We start from the raw sequence: 17202 nt of genomic DNA, 5'->3' as shown, positions 1-17202 counted from the left end.
CTTGAACAATGAGATTTGATGAACTTCCAGGGTGATGAATAGGTGGAGGTGCTGGGAGGGTGATACACCCGGACAGAGTATGGAAGCTCCGTGCCCCTTCTCCTATACCGCACTCTATGCATCTCTTCTATCTGGCTATTCCTGAGCTATACCCTTTCAGAAAAAATTAGTAAACATAAATAAATATTTCCCTGAGTTCTGTGAACCACTCTAGCAAATTACAAAACCTGAGAAGGGGGTCAGGGAACCCAAATTTATAGCCGGTTGGTCAGAAGTACAGGGGGTGACCTGACATGAGATTAGAGTCTGAAGTGGGGGCAGTCTTATGGGACGGAGCCCTTAACCTGTGGGATTTGATGCTATCTCCAGGTAACTCAGAATTGAGTTAAATCTGTAAGACACTCATTTGGTGTCCAGAAGTGACGGGTTGAGAGCAAAGGGAAAAAAACAGAGCTTTCCCTTACAAAGTGTTTGCAGCTGTTGTTTTATTTCCTTTTTTAGATACAGAAAAGTGCTCCTCAATAAGCACATGTGATTTTATTTTCAAATTTACCCGCCTCTTAATAAAATGATTTCGGGTAGCTTATAAAAGACACAAAATCAATGAAATCAGAATAAAAGAGGGCAAATCAGGATGAAGAGGAGCAAAGCAAAGGTCTGGACTGTGCAGATTTAGCAGAGACACAGGTTCTCTGCCTCTTGATTGCACAGCAGAGAAAGAAATGTGAAGAAATGTTACCGTAGGCAGAAAGCACAGGGCCTGGGGAGAGAAGGGGGAGGCAGGGGAGGGAAACAAAAGAGGGGATGAGATCATTCTTAAGAAAAGGTGCAGCTGCTGCTTACCGTAATAGATTACAACACTACTAGTGTTGCAGGCAGGGAGAAATCGCCACCCCGAGTTACCCCGACAGTTCCTACAAGGGAATCCCACCTCCCCATGGGTAGGAGTGGTCAGCGGAGACCCGCCCTGTGAACGTCTGGGACCCACCCAAGAATATTTCGTGCCCACATTCAAATATAATCCTAAATTTCTTTGTTTTTGGGGGCAGTTGCCCTTTTTTCTAGCCTGCCTCCTCTCACATCTTGAGAGTGTACTGTACTGTTTTCTTTTTTTAAAATAAATCCTTGGCTTGCTTGGCTTTGTTTATGTGGATTACGATTTGTACATCCTAGAATGCCTTCCTGTGATGATACAAGTCTTAAGACAGGGGATTGTAATGGTGGGACTAGCTAGCTTCTATTTTGAGATTTGGATCTCTGGTATAATTTGATTTAACAAGTGTAATTTAGCTTGGGACTTTTTGAAAGCTTTTCTTACCTTCTTTGTTTAGGGGCTTTCTCACAACATACTGGTGGACATCATCTTTAGAGAGATTGAAAGGTTGGCAGATTCTGCTCGTTCTTTTGGGCCCCAGGCAATGAAGCACAGTAGTATCAGTGAGACCAGGAATATTTTTCTCCCCTATTTAGGCAACCTGGTTGTCCCCCGCTTTGGCACCATATTGATGCTGAACTTAGTGAGGACGCACGATCGGCGTAGCACACTACAGTCCAGAACTCCTGGGCTCAAGCGATCTTCCTGCTAAACTTTTGGCCAAGACAATGAAGGAGGCCAAAGAAAAACACCAGGAACAGATTACCAAAAGATGCAGTCTGTCCTCTCTGAGACCTTCTACCTCTCAGTCTGAGTCCAGTCAAAAAGGAGATTTTCTATGGAGTTCGGCTTGTTCATTAGGGTGGGGGAAGGTGCAGTGAAGCTGGTTATTGCAACCTTTGCATATGTTTTGTACATTTAAGTTGGAGCCAGGAGTGGATCCCATACAGATGCAAAACCTCTCCCAAGTCACAGGGCCAGCCCTGGGCTGAAGTAAATAGAAACACCGAAACTGGTCTGCATAGTAAGTGTACAGGAAGCAGAATCATTAAGATCTGGCAGAAGGGAAGTGGAGAAAGAAAAGCTTTCAAAAAGTCCCAAGCTAAATTACACTTGTTAAATCAAATTATACAGAGATCCAAATCTCAAAATAGAAGCGATATAGTGCCACCATTACAAGCCCTTGTCTTAACAACAAGGACCTGCTCTCTGATAACAGAATTACCCAATTTTTATCATATTGTTAAAAATATATATAAATGAAGCCACTTTAAAATGGAGTCAGAGCTGCCATCCCAGAGGAAATACCTTGCAGGTCTTATGCCTCAAACCTCTGAAATGTTAAAACAGGGCAAAATAACCTTTGGACTGAGCCTAAAGCAATATCGTGTCCCAAAGAACTGTTCGCACAGGTAACAAGAAAGCAGATATTGTGACTCCTGGATTGGTGAAATTAAAAACATTGTTTAGAATTAGCGTCCCTATTTTAGTACAGCTTCTCTGCACCTACAGAAATGCCCTCCTTCTATTGATGTAATTATCCCTTCCCTTGCTCACACATACCCCTTGCCTTTGTTTCCTTATGGAACACTACTTGAGTTTCTGCCTGAATCTGTGCTTCCATAATAGCTGTTCTTTTTCATATCAAATAAATGCTTGTTGCCTCTGACTTTGGCCTTTTATTTTTAGGTTAACCATGTGAAGGGCAGAGGCAGAGCAGCTTCTCTGAGGGGGTCCGAGAGCCCCTGCACACTTGGCAGTGGGGGTGGGGGTGGATTCTGCATAGAGGGCAAGGTGAAATGTAACAGGCAATGTCCTGCCCGCACCGGTGTTCTCACAGGAAATGTGACCCGTATTAAAAGTCAAAGGTAGAACACTAAAGGTAAAATCTGTAACATGGTTGACAAATGTGACTTTCAAGTGTTATAACTTTCATAGTGCTTAGACTATAGCTTAAACTATGTTCCCCAAATGTAATCATTTTGACTGGGACCTTGAAAGGAGTTGGCTGTTCAATGATACAAGAGGCTGGTTTATAGCTTGGGTCCTGTAATCAGTGTGTCCGATTCTGATCACTGAGGAGAGATTCTAGAAACTGGGCAAGGAGTTGGCAGTGCTGAAGTTCTATTATGAAAAATTACAGCCTCTAACCAGAATTTTCATCAAGACATCTTCTATTCTGCCTCCATCCACGGGGAAGCAAAATAAGGTATTTGCACACAATATAGTTGGTGTTTTCCTCTAACAGCAGAACCAGAGATCAGAACCTCCTAACATGACCCAGAGCAACCTGGCAGAAATGGAAGAGAAGATTTTAGCCTGAAACAGAGTAGGTGGTACGCTAATCACCAGGGCCTGACAGTATTGCTCTGAAGGACAAGTTATCTCTGAATCACTGGAGGAAGTGACATCCTTCACAGTATCTGGTAACACCTGCTTCAGTGCTGGAAAAGGTCAGCCAGCCACAGTGTGGCTGCATGAGAATGCACCTTGCAGACCTCCCAGTCACTGCCCTGGCTACTGTGCTCTGAAGTTCATCATCACGTCTTGCTGTTCCCATAACTGAACATGACAGGAATACTACGACAGTCGGGTTCCTTGGACACGCAGGATTCCTCTAAGGCTGACATTGCCACCCTTCTCCTTGCCCTGCAGCAGCCTTGCCAAACCTTCCCTAGACTGCTGGTCTGGGATGGTTCCACCCAACCATCCATCCTCGCTTCTGCACTGGGGCTCCGGCTTGCACTGGGCTCTCCCAGACTTCACTTACCTCCCTTCTCATTTTCTCTCACACAGACAGTTCCTCTGAAAAAAATCTGTGCATGTTTAATCCCACCTTGTCCTCTGCTTCTCGGAAGACCTGAGCTAACACAAACAGCAATTTCTGTGTTTATTTTAGTTGACATTTCACATTTCCGACCCGCCCAATTTGTATTTTTTTTTTAAGCCAGGTTTTTGCTGCAGCAGAATACTCACCCCTCCATTCCTATGGCAGAGGGATAAGCATCTGATTCATCTAATATAGAACCAAACTCTTACAATGTATACAACAAAAAGGTAGCAGGTTATGACACAGCCTTGCTTTAATATTCACAATGTACATTTAAACATATCATTTAATCTACACCTGGGCCCTGTTTGCTGGATGAGAGGTTGATGAAATAAAGCTCAGTGAAAGCTGCACAGTCTTAATCTTGTTCCTGGCTGCACCCTCATCCCAACGCTCCTGGCACCTACCCCAGGAGCTTGCCCAAAAAAGAGAATTACTGTTCGTGGAGTGGATGAAGGAGATGCATACATGGGGTGTATGATTTCTTTCAGATCCTAAGTATTCAATGGGAGGTTACTGCGAATCTGGATGAGAATATTTGAGAAACAGATATTTATAAGAGTTTCAGATTTTCTGCAGAAAGACGGCTGTAGGGTTGCTGTAAGTTCAGTAATAGATGTTCATGAAGAAGAAATATAAGTTAGAGAGTCGGGACCTGCAGAGAATGAACCCTACTGGGGCCAATAAACAAAAGCAGGGACTCAGGATCAGTTGAAAATTGATATCCCAAATGTCTCTGCTTAGTCCTAGAAAACCCTCCTCCATTTCAAGGTCCAGACAATACTGACTCCATCCTCCAGCAGAGAGGGCTTTCATGGTGACAAAGCATACATGGAATAAAAGAGAGCAGGGCCATTTGTCTTCACTCATGTCAAACAACAAAACAGGACTTCTATTCTTTTAATTATTCAGCTGCTGAAGCCCTATCCCAAAGCCCGGCCTTCCAGTCCAAAGTCTCAGTGTTTCCATTTTGGGAGCAGATGCATAATTTTCTTACCTTTTTTTGGTAACTGGAAAAGTGCTGGGCTTTCCTCCAACAGACCAGGAAGGTCAAGAGATACATTCTAGAGACCTCTTTGCAGTTATTTAATGCAGAGCTCACGCAGATACTGGCCGACATAAGGAAAGGATCCTCTCAGGACTAAGTAGGGACTCAAAATGTGGGCCAAGAGAGGCTATTTGATCCCACCCCTCACCATCTCATTCCACCTTCCTTATATCGCTGGTCAGCAAACTGAGTCATACACAAAACTACATTCCTTTACTGGTTTCACTGCTCTATTAACTCCTGCTAGCAATTATATTCCCCTACATTTCCCTTTGAAGAGATACAAGGAGAATCGACACCTTCATAAGCCAGAGAGTTTTTGGATTTTCATTTTCTTGGGGACATGACAATTCGGTTTGTTTCTTATGGCTTTTCAGTGGTCCTGTGGGGCAGGCACAGAGGGCCTCTTCCTAGAGGCCCATTTCAACATACCTCCGGTCTGTGGGGTACAGCTCCACAGTGACCACATCGAGAGAGTTCCAGGCTGAGATGGTCAATCCGTTGTACAGACACAGCATACCTATCATCATGGATTCGCTGGTGCCAAACCAGAGGAAGAAACAGCTGATCCCTGAAAGCACCATAGAGCCACCTGCCAACAAAGCAGACAAAACACTGGGATGTTTCCTGTCCCCTTGGTAGAGCAAGGACCCTTGGGGTCTTCAAGGACGCACAGCAACACTGAATCCCAAGGGGAAGCTGTAGACGGGGCTTGGCAAAGCACAGGTATGAGTACGCATACCTGGATGAAAGTTCTGCCTCACTAACTGCCTTCTGAACACAGCAAGCATGAAATGCACATCATCAATTACTCAGCTACTTAAGTGGAAAAATATACATTAGTCACACGTAATTAGTTTTCCAGTCTGTGAACTCATGGAAGCTGCTCCAATGAAATGAGACATAATTTTCACTAAACTGTAGTCCTAATGAAAGGTCTTAAGGGATTTATTTCTCTCTCATCTCTGTGGGATGCAAATCCCTAAGAAGGTAGGGGGTGCAGAGGGACATAGGCTCCCTCTAGATTGCAGGGGCAGCGCTTTTACTTTACATGAAACCAAGCACATACCTAGCATTGTTAAGCGCCCGATTCTGTCCATCAGGAGAGCAGACACAATGTTCCCTGGCAACACTGCCAATGTGCCCAGAAAGTTGACAAAATAAATCCAGTAGGCACTGTAGTCATCGTCAAAGGTAATCTGGCATCCCGTTTTATTGTGGAAAAAGGAGCAGTTCTGAAATTCGCTGTCAATGAATTTATATTGCTCAAAATCTGTGAACATAAGAAAGATAATTCATTAAGCTCTTAATAGTTGTGTGTCAGTGTAAGAAAGCCTATTGTGAATTCAGTTTACAAACATGATATTGTTTCAAGGCCTGGGCTGGTTTGATTTTGAGTGCCTTTGTCTGGCCAAAGTGCAGGGTTGGCCCTCCTTACCTGTGGGCTCCACATTTGTGGATTGAAAATACTTGGGGGAAAAAGGTATGTTGCTGCTGATGTGTATTATGTAGTTAGGACCATACAATGGCTGCATCTGTACTGAACATGCACGGACTTTTTTCTTGTTATTCCCCAAACAATACGGTATTAACTGCTGTTTATAAGGTATTTACATTGTATTCGGTATTATAAGTAATCTAGAGATGATTTAAAGTATATGGGAGAATGTACGTAGGTTATGCAAATACTGTGCCATTTGATAGAAGGGACTGGAGAATTCATGGAAATTGGTACCCATGGGGCTCTTGGAACCAATCCCCCTCGAATACTGAGGGATGACTGTAGCTGAATGAAGGGCTTGAAAAAGGACTAAATTAAGAGTCCAGTTATCTTCCAATTTCTTATAGTTGGCCATACTAATTAATTACTCATTTATTCCTTTATCATATTAGTTTGTTCTAATTATCATGTTATATAAGGACCATATTATTATCATACTGATATCTCCCATACTACAATTACAAAAACAATTTGTTTCAAAATATGCATGAATCAGCCTTATTATTGCCATTTTATGGGACTATGAGACACAGAAAAGGAACAGGACTTTCCTTGGGTCCTTGAGGCTGGATTTATAATTTGAGGTCTAAGTGGAGGACCCCACCAAGGAACAAGAAGAGTCAGCCTCATTTGAAGCTCACTAGCAGGTCACTGCTGATTTTTTTCTTGAACTTGTACCTATCCAAGAAGGGGTTGCAGAGGATGGGGTCTGCCAAACGGTGGTGACAATCAAAACTCTTATCATCCTTGTGATCAAGACCTGCCTAAAAAGCTGGTCATCTGAGGTTGAATGAGTTAGCAGACAGTGATAGCACTGTTAAAAATAAAAAATAAAAAAAAAAACCCAAAGACACCTGACTCCATTCTCATCTGGAGACGGGCAGAGCTGGTTCCTGTCTGAGCACCAAAAAGGCAGGTCTGGCAACAGGTTTGAGCTGATACTTCTGCCAATGTTGGGCTGTTATTCTGGATTTTTCCAGGACAGACAGACCAATGTGTGGGGGTGGGGAAGCATGGGCTTTGAAATCAGATAAACTTGGGTTCGAATGTCAGTTGTTACTAGTTCAATGATTATAGCCAAATTACTTAATTTATCTAAGCTTCAGCTATTATGATAATATCTTAATGATCTAGAGTAGGGACCAGCATATAGTAGGTGCTTAGTTGATGTTTGTTTCTGCCTCCTTCCCTGGGCAGTTTTCCAGACTCCATTAAATGGATTGGGCTAAAAAAAAAAAAAAGATATCTAATTAAGCAAAGCCCTATGTTCTCCATTTCTGTTGACTTTAGTTCAGGCATGCTGACTGAAGCAAACACTGGATTTGGAAACCAGGATTATCAAAACAAATAAATTACAGGTTAATTCTTTGCTTTAGAAATTATTCACCAAACCATTACATTCTCAACTTTGAACTTCAGCAAGTCCCACTTGCATTAAATATAACAAAGACAAACAATACATACTTAACTTTGATCCAACCTGATCTAGGGAATCCGTTAATTTATACTTTAATCTCCACTTCCCCCATGAACCTCTGCCCACACTGTCACATAGGTGTCACATTTCTGCCAAGAGCTGGGCGCTATGAAGAGGGCTAAGGAACACACCTACCTGTGTTGTCAAAAACAGTATCAATAAACGTGCAGTTCTTGAAGTAGGTGTTGACAGAAGTTACATCCTCAAAGGTGCAGGCCTTAAAAACTGAATCTTTGAAAGTTACAGATTTGAACTTGACCCCGAGGAATCTGCCCAACACACACACAAAAAATTAAAATCAATGATTGTCCATCAGGATTCGAAGTTAAGTCAAACAAGTTTAGAGACGTGATGCCCCTCTGTGAACTCCCTTAATTATAAAAGACATTGGTTTCTGGATTTTCTAAGTTCTTTGCTTTACCCTTTCCCCCTCCTGCAGCCTGTACTTTGGCTATTCATTGCTCACCAATATTATTTTCTATCAGAAGAAGCGATGGCATTCAAGATAACGTCAATTAGCTTCTTGCAATGTTGGTAAAAGGTTGTTTTGGGGTATGAAATTGCAGGTAGAGAGTTTGGAGATTACCTGTGGCTATTATTTTTCAGTCCCATCCTCTTGCTCCTTCACATATATGCCTTTATTAGAAAAATCTCTATTTGAAGACTCTAACTTGAGGATGTGCTTCCAGGCACACTTTTAATGAAAGTCTGTTTTCTAAGCTGAAAACCCAAGGCTTCTTCATTCTAGCATAGGGATTATTCTGAAGAGGGTATGCGACTCAGGGGTCAAGCTCACAGGTCACACTCATTCCAAGAACACTTCTCTTTCAGAGCTAACAGGTAGTCCCTGGACCAAGAAGAATGAGGAGAGCTCTGCTTATTTTTGGAAATGTGTAGAATGATGAAACTTGCTCATATACAGTTTTGGGTGCAGGGGGAACTCTAGGTGGTAAAAATTATAAGTCACAATGATCCTAACATTTTAGAAGAGTCCATGATTCAGATCTGTGTTGATAAGGACTCCCAGGAGAAATGGATAAATATTCATCAATGTATCTCAGTAATTTATTAAGAGACTATGAATATACTTAGACAGTCACTGCAAGATGCTTATTCAACTGAGGAAGAAGTTTTTACATCAAATACCACTCTTATTAGGGGCAGGAAGGGACTGATCCTCCTAGGCAAGTGAGCTGACTGACTTACAGCACTCAGAAAGACTGAGTCATACTTTCAAAATTGTCCTCACCCTAAGGACTGATTGCATTTGTTGGTTCAAAGTGCACTGTGGCCTCACAGACCTACCAGCTTAAAAAATAATCTTATTTCAATCCCCTGCTCCAGGGGTCCAGAGTAAAATCATCTAAACTATAAATTTACCCAATAAAGGAGGGTAAGTAATGGTACATTTTAAAATGATCAATTTTCTGAAATGGAACTGAAAGGGGAAACAATTTTATTTATTTTTTGAATTGATAATATATACCACAGAGTACAAATGGTACAAAATTCAAAATGTTGGAAAAGGAAAAGTAAGTCTTTTCTGACCCATCCTCAAGCCACCCAGTCCTTTTGCCCAGAGATAACCACTGTTGTCATTTTCCCGGGTGCTCTTCCGGGAGCATTCTACATAGAGAGTGCTAGCAAATGAGACACACTGGTCTACAACTTGCTTTGCCTCCTGGTAGTCTATCTTGGACGTTGTTCCATATCAGTGCATAAAGAGTTGCCATTTTCTATGTTGAACAGGAAAGCTACTGCTTGAAAAATGAACTACTGAGTAGCATTTCAAATTTCCCTGAAAGAAAATAAATTATATCACCTGCTAAAATAAATGTAAGTTTTATAAGGACTTCAACATTATTAAAACTATTAATCATTATATTGCTAATGTAAAAAATTCTTAGTCATGATTGAATATCCATCCAGCTTACAACTTTAACAAATAGTACTAAAAATGTGACTATAGATACAAACATGTATCAGAAATTTCTAATGGGGTAACAATATTTTTTTAAATAAGTGAAGTAAATTTTCACCCTAGAATCACAGAGCACTTGCCTTTAAGGGTTCTGCAGAAAAACGAGGGCAGCGTTGAGTCAGGATTTTACATGGGAGAGTGAAGGTGATTCTGTTCGGCTGGCATTAAGGATCAGGCCCTCACTGAACTGTCCATCCAAACAATTTTCTCCTAGTTGCTAAGTCTCCTTTCAGCACAAACCATAAACATCCCACAGAATTCTTTTTCATCTTTCCAAACTGGTTTTTTGCTCTGGGAAATTTTGTTCAATTATTTTAGGTTCTTACTTTTATCACTTTTGAAATTGGGACAATTTCCTCAGAATGAGGCAAAGCATCAGGAACTTGTACCAATGATTATTTGCTCAGACAACAAATAATGGATATAAAGAATGACTTTGTCTATCCCTTTGCCTCTTTGGAAAAATGAACCAGAATCACCTTCCTGAGCCAGTTCTCTGTCCTCATCAAGAGACATTCCAGATTCTATACTCAAAAACGTCCGTGGCTAACTTATTCCGTATTTTGGGAAAGCCTTCTATTCTCTAATTGGAATTCTTCCTGATACAATTTAACTTCAATTCCTGATTCAGCATCATGAAGAAAGTAGGAAATCTGAAAAGTGGTCCCATTTTTAGGAAGAGAATGCAGACATAAAATTATACTTTAGATTTCTTCTCTGAACTAAATAACCTTTTAGTCCATCTTTTTTTTCTCATACTCTTCACTCTTCTCTTTGTTAACTGATTTTCATCTCTCTCCAGAGTCTCTCTAAATTTTCTTTTCATACCAGTTAATTCTGTTACTTAATAACTGTGAAGCAGCTCAGTTTCAGGAGTAGTTTTAAGTGAAGTAACTGATACACGTGTGCCTTTTCTTTAATGCCCATTTGGAAGTATTCACATTCAGCCCGGAAATGACTAAATGTACAAATGAAAAACAAAGCGAAATCAACTGTGCATGTTTCAGTGCAGTGAAGGCTAATAAGAAATAAGTTTTTGCAAATAGGTAACATATTAAGATATTTCAAACTTTCTGGACCTGCCATTGTAGTATTCCATTCCAGTATGAATCTGATTTTCCATTGTAAAGTTAATACTGAAATTTGCATATTTCTCTCTTGGCACAGTTCTAATTAGTAGTGCATATTCGTCGGATTGCAGATGTTTAATGACATCAGGGAACCAAACAGATAATCCATAGTACCTGCAACAACAAAGAAATGTGAATTTGTAAAGCTGCTAGCACACCACAGGCAATGACATTTTCAGAGAGGTATGAGTGGCTCCCACGGAGAAGCACTCTGATTGTGACTGGCTCCCTGTAACGTTATAAATCATCAACCACTAATCTGCACGGCTCTCCCCCCCCACAATTACAGTCTGCAAAAATCGAGCCAGAGAGATGACCTGGGGTTACCTGGAGACCCACAGGCATGTCATTCCCTTCCTGAACGCTTCCTTTGGGAAGAGACCTTCACAAGAATCCCATCCTGTATCCATACCTGGCGTCCTGGTCCTGATGTTTTTCTCATCACCAGAGTTTCATGTAGGAGCCCCATCTCCCTGTCTGGTGGTACAAACTCCTGGTGTCCAAAAACCATGAAAGCCCTTAAGGAATGACCTCTTTTACGAAAGAACACTCTTTCTTGGATCCTACGCTACTCTTCTACTGCTAGCCTGGGGGTAGAGCCCCGTTTCTCAAAGTGGTGCAAGGCGTGGAAAAGGGCACTCAGGTCATTATCTGAAAATCCAGGTTATTTCCACTTTCTGCCTCTTGGTCTCTCATGTGGCATTTTAACAGGTAACAGCCGAGTCATGCTGCTGTGCATTTCAGCCCAACAGCCAGTCACCACACGTGGCTACCGAGCAGTTGACATATGGCTAGTCCGAACAGAGAAGTGCTGTTAGTATAAAATATCAGATTTGAAGACTAATAAAAAAAAGAATGTAAAATAAGTTATTAATCACTTTTATATGGATTAAATGTTGAACTAATATTTTGGACATAATGATTCAAGTAAAATATATTATTAAAATTAATCTCACCTGTGTCTTTTTATTTATTTATTATTTTTAGTGCGGCTGCCAGAAAATTTACAATGACACATGTGGCTCATATTTCTACTGGACAGTACTGCTCTAAAGTAGTGGCTCCCAAAGGGGGGCCCCTGGACCAGCAGCACCAGCATCTCCTGAGAACTTGTCAGAAATGCAAACTCTCAGGCCCCATCCAGGCCTACCACATCAGAAATTCTGGGGGTGGAGTTTTCCATGATTCTTCTGAGGTACACCCAAGTTTGAAGGCCATAGCTGTAGCTTATCCCCAGTTATACTTAGTTACACAGGGAAAGAAATGTTTATGAGCATAGCTGTCGCAAGTAGACGTGCCAGGTTTGAATCCTGGCCTTGCCCCTTACCAGCAGTGTGATCTTGAGCCAGTCATCTAAGCCTCAGTTACCTCATCTCTAACACTACAATGATGATAGTATCCACCTGCCGGGGAGGTTGGTCAGATTAAATGGGATGCAAAGCACCTAGCCTATAGAGAATGCTCAAAAACCAGCACGTGTAATTTTTTATCAGCATCGTCATCAGGATCCCTGAAACATCTTTGCCTCAAGATTCCAACCCCTTCTCTTCATAGATGATGAATTAATTACCGCGGAGGTGTGAGTGGTGACTACTGGATAAGAAAGGATCAGGAATGCAAAATCTATTGCATTGCTATCTAGTCATATACACGGGGCAAAAACTTTGAAAATGGCAACCAAGAGGAAGCACGCTACTCTGGAATGTCCATAATCAATGACATGGAAGAGTTTCAGCTAAGTTTTCATTTATTCACTATCCGCTAAATGCTAGGCGTTGTTTGAAGTTTCGGGGGTATCAGTAAGGAAATCATAAAGCTTCAAGTGTGGTCAATAATAAATTATTAAAGAAAATAAACAAGCCAGATAATTATCATGTAACTTCACATCTTGAGAGTAGAACTTTCATCTTGCTTATCTTTGCTCCTAGCCCAGTGTTTAGCACATAGCAGGCACTTACTACATGTTAATTTTCGTCCTTCTCTTCCTTCATAGATAATTGGGTTTTCTAGAACTTGAGTGAGAGCTACTTTACATATTCTAAACCAATGCTTTCAACTCAGCAATGAGGAACTGAAACTTAGTAATGCCCCCAAGTGACACAGCAGAATGAGATGCTAGGTATCCTGACCCTCACTTTCCTTGTCTGTCCCTTTATCACACCCCACAGCACTGGGAAAGATTGGTCATCTTTGGTTACTCACCTGGTTTAATTTAGGGATGTTAAGGCATGGAACTTGCAGCATAAATGTTGAGCTCTATCTACCAGGCACAAAGACGCTATTGACCTGAAAGTGTAGTATATTATCTAATTGCCTTTTTAAAACAGCAATTAGGCAAAAATAGAGTTTGTATACTTACATTCTAAAGTGATATGTCAACTATTAGCAAATAAAAATTTGAATTTCCCCCCCTATCTCCTCTTTTCTTAGAACATATAGATGATGGTTTTATTCATTCGACAACAACTGTTTATTGAGTACCTATTATGTACCAGGGACCCATATCAGTGACCAAAAGAGTTTTAAATCCCTGTTTTCACAGAGCTTTCAGAGGGAGAAGACATATTTTCATATATTAGAGGATGGAAAGTGCCATGGAGAAACATAAAGTTGAGAAGGGATAGGGAATGCTGAGGGGCTGCAATATAAAAAAAGGTACTCAGGGAAGGTGTCATTGAGAAGGTGAAATCTGAGGAGAGACTCAAAGGAGATGAGGGAATGAGCCAGGCCATGTCTGGGGTAGTGCAAATGCCTGAGATTGGAATGGTTCTTGTAGTTTAAGGAAGACCAAAGAGGCTGGTGTGGCTGGGGACAAGCAAATGAGGAGAGGAGAGTGGAAAAGTCATGGGGGAGAAACCATCCAAGGTCTTATCGGGTTTTCCAAATACTATTGGTTTTGCCACCCCAGCTTTATGAGAAGATAAGTAAAAAGATTGGTGTCTAAAACCCACAGTTGTTAGAAACTCTAAACAAATCTGAAAAATATTATTTCTTAAAAGTTTATAGCATCAAGCAGCATAAGGAAAAAAAAAACAGCACAACTGGGAGTTACAGTGTGGAAATTTAAGATTTCACTCACCAAGAATGTAAATATCACTTACCCAAAGGACAGGGTGAACCAAACAATTGTAAGCTTTATTGTATTTTCCCTGACTGGGTAGTTGAAACATCTCATAAAAGTCAGCCAAATCTGTGAAATATTAGAAAGTTAGTTTACTTATGCAGCTATCTAGTCAACCCCACTCCCCAACGCTCTCCAATAAATTATTAAAAAGCTGAGTTTTCTTTGCACTGGATTCACTTGAGCTTAAAATGTAAAAGCTAAAGGCTCTAGGAAACCTAACACTGGAATTTTCATTTATCAGCTTCCTGGAAGCCAATGGTCAAAATAACTCAAGACTTCAGTGCACCCCGACACTGCCAAGGCTCTGCCCAACACCTTCCCTTTCCACCGATGGAATGTCTTGGCTACCTGATGATCCCAAGGGGCTCCTATTACCTCATCCTGCTCCAGGAGTCAGGTGTCCTGGGCAGAAAGAGGAAGAACCCTGTTCATGGAACTGGTCTCGTCAACCCTGCTTCTGACTAACCTCACATGAAACAAGTTGGCCAACATATTAGGGCAGGCTTGTTACTTACTCCATACAGTTCTGTGCGGATCCGAACAAAACACCTCCTGTACCATGTTCCTGTGTCACTTTCAATTTCAATCAGCTCATCTATTTGTTTTGGGGTTTTGATTCTGTTTACCTGTAAAGAGCAACAGCGGGCAAAGTGATGAGTTCTCTGAAGTTGCTCAGTTCAGGCTTACCATTTGTTTTTAAAGGAGCAAAAGCTGACTCCAACAAAAAAGAAACAGGTATTTGATCTTCACTCTTTCTATATGTGAGACCACCGGCATAAGTATGCAGACCCAAATGGTACCTAAAAGAGCTGAATGAAGAATGAATGGGAGGAAACACCATAGAGAAATGGGGGAAGAGCAACTGGGGAAGAGCAACTAGTAATGGAATAATATGAAACCAAAATGCCCTTCTCTTAATCATTACTACAAAGGTACACATTAGTATATAAAATATCTAGATAGCTTAGCTTCTGAATTAAGAATTATTTTGCTGGGACTAAAACAAAGATTGCACACACTTTTCTTTGGAATCTACTTATCTGATGAATTGGTCTCTAAACATATTTCTTAAAGCTTTCCCATTGAACTTTTATTCTTGGAGCGTCACTGTGACCCCCTTCTTCCTTCTCCCATAGCCTAACCCACAATGACTGGTCAGCAAACACCCACAGGTGACCATGGAGCAAGGTCAAGTGAATGAGCTTCAATTGCAAGCATCAACATTGATTCTTCAGCCCTAGAAGGGGAATAAATGATGGAGGTTCAGCATGAAAAGCTAGATCTATAACTTAAGTTAGCCTCCTTTTGCTAAGGAAAAGAAGCAAAAGTCAGGAGAAGCAATGCTTTCAACACAGAGAATGAAGCCTGAAAAGAAAAAAGAAAAAAAAAAAGAATGGTTCCTTTGTGGATCTGTCCCTTCTTACCCTGTAAGTCAACATTTACCTGCATTAAAAAAAAAACAACCACTCATTTATTTTTTAATTTTTTATACAGTATTGTATTAGTTTCAGGTGTACAACATAGTAATTAGACACTTATGTAATTTATGAAGTGATCACATGATAAACCTAGTACCTATTGGACACCATACATAGTTATTCAATATTATTGACTATATTCCTTATGCTATACTTTACAGCCTCCTGACTATTTTGTAATTACCAATTTGTATTTCTTAATCCCTTCCCCTTTCTCACCCACCCGCTCCAGCCCCACTCCCATCTGGTAACCATCAACATGTTGTCTCTATGAGTTTGTTTTTGGTTTGTTTGTGCATTTATTTTGTTCCTTAGATTCCATACAGAAGTGAAATCGTATGGCATTTGCTTTTCTCTGTCTGACTTACTCCCCTCAGCATAATGCCCTCGAGGTCCATCCATGTTGGTGCAGGTGGCAAGATTTCATTCTTTTTTATGGCTGAGTAATATTCCATTGCACATATGTACCACCTTTTCTTTTCCATTTATCCCTGGATGGACATCCCAGCTGCCTCCACATCTTGGCCACTGTAAATAACGCTGCAATGATCATGTGGATGTACGTGTCCCTTTGAAGTAGTGTTTTGTGTTTCTTACCCTGTTAGTCAACATTTATCTGCTTTTAATACATCTGAGAGAGGACACAGAAATGTGCACATTTTATCCCTGCCAGAGATAACTTTTGAAAAAATTTTTTTGAAGTGGAGATTCTGCCAAGATCCAACGCGGCACTTCTATTGTGAAAATCCAGGTACCAAGGCAGGCTTTTGACAGAAGTGAGTTGGGGACCCTCGGTATCTTTCAAATTATACATGGTAGGTAGTAGCCTCTTCCTGGCGGTATGAGATCTGACAATTAAGTTCGCGAACTCATCCTAGAAAAAGTGCTACATACCTCATTGCTGAATATCACTATGGTCACCTTTGAAGTACTCCCCTTGGGAAGTTATGCACTGATGCCAGAGCCTAGTCCACCCTTCAAAACAGTTTTGAAACTCTTTTTCTGGAATGGTCATCAGAGCTGTTGTCATATTACCCTTGATGTCCTGAATGTCATCAAAATGTCTTCCTTTCAATATTTCCTTTATCTTTGGGTAAAGAAAAAAGTCACTGGGGGCCAGATCAGATTAGTAGGGAGGGTGTTTTTGTTTACTGGCTAAAATCTCCCTCACAGATAGTGCCGTGTGAGCTGGTGCATTGTTGTGATGCAAGAGCGATGAATTGTTGGCAAAAAGCTTAGGTTGTCAAACTTTTGCAGCACTTTTCAGCATTCCAAATAGTAAACTTGGTTAACTGTCCAGTTGATACAAATTCATAATGAATAATCCCTCTGATATCAAAAAAGTGTAGCAACATCATTGCAACAAAGTTCGCTAACTTAATTGTCACACCGCATATAAACAAAACTGCTTGTATTTAATGAAAATAATGTCTGAGTGGTGGCCGGATTGCTCAGTTGGTTAGAGCACGAGCTCTCAACAAGGTTGCCCGTTCAATTCCCGCATGGGATGGTGGGCTGTGCCCCCTGCAACTAGATTGAAAACGACAACTGGACTTGGAGCTGAGCTATTCCCTCCACAACTAGATTGAAGGATAACAACTTGGAGCTGATGGGCCCTGGAGAAACATACTGTGCCCTAAAATTCCCCAATCAAATTAAAAAAAAAAACACCCACAAAAAACAAAAAAGAAAATAATGTCTGAATTAAATATGGGATTCTAAATTGAGTTAGCTCAAAATAATCCATGTAGACAGTACT

General features: G+C 40.9%; 1 protein-coding gene across 1 annotated transcript in view; it reads right to left on the bottom strand.

The window, feature by feature from the left end:
* SV2C (synaptic vesicle glycoprotein 2C) overlaps window positions 1–17202 on the bottom strand; it is a 186955-nt gene that overhangs the window by 19429 nt on the left and 150324 nt on the right. Inside the window, exons 7-12 of the mRNA XM_033110343.1 lie at window positions 14481–14591; window positions 13943–14031; window positions 10791–10955; window positions 7866–7999; window positions 5822–6025; window positions 5185–5344 (exon numbers count right to left, since the gene is read on the bottom strand). Coding sequence (XP_032966234.1) covers window positions 5185–5344; window positions 5822–6025; window positions 7866–7999; window positions 10791–10955; window positions 13943–14031; window positions 14481–14591 — 863 coding nt within the window. The remainder of the gene's footprint in view (window positions 1–5184; window positions 5345–5821; window positions 6026–7865; window positions 8000–10790; window positions 10956–13942; window positions 14032–14480; window positions 14592–17202) is intronic.

The sequence above is a fragment of the Rhinolophus ferrumequinum genome, chromosome 7 (genome assembly GCF_004115265.2).
Source record: "Rhinolophus ferrumequinum isolate MPI-CBG mRhiFer1 chromosome 7, mRhiFer1_v1.p, whole genome shotgun sequence".
Taxonomy (NCBI): Eukaryota; Metazoa; Chordata; class Mammalia; order Chiroptera; family Rhinolophidae; genus Rhinolophus; species Rhinolophus ferrumequinum.
This window is presented reverse-complemented; position numbering and strand designations above follow the sequence as displayed.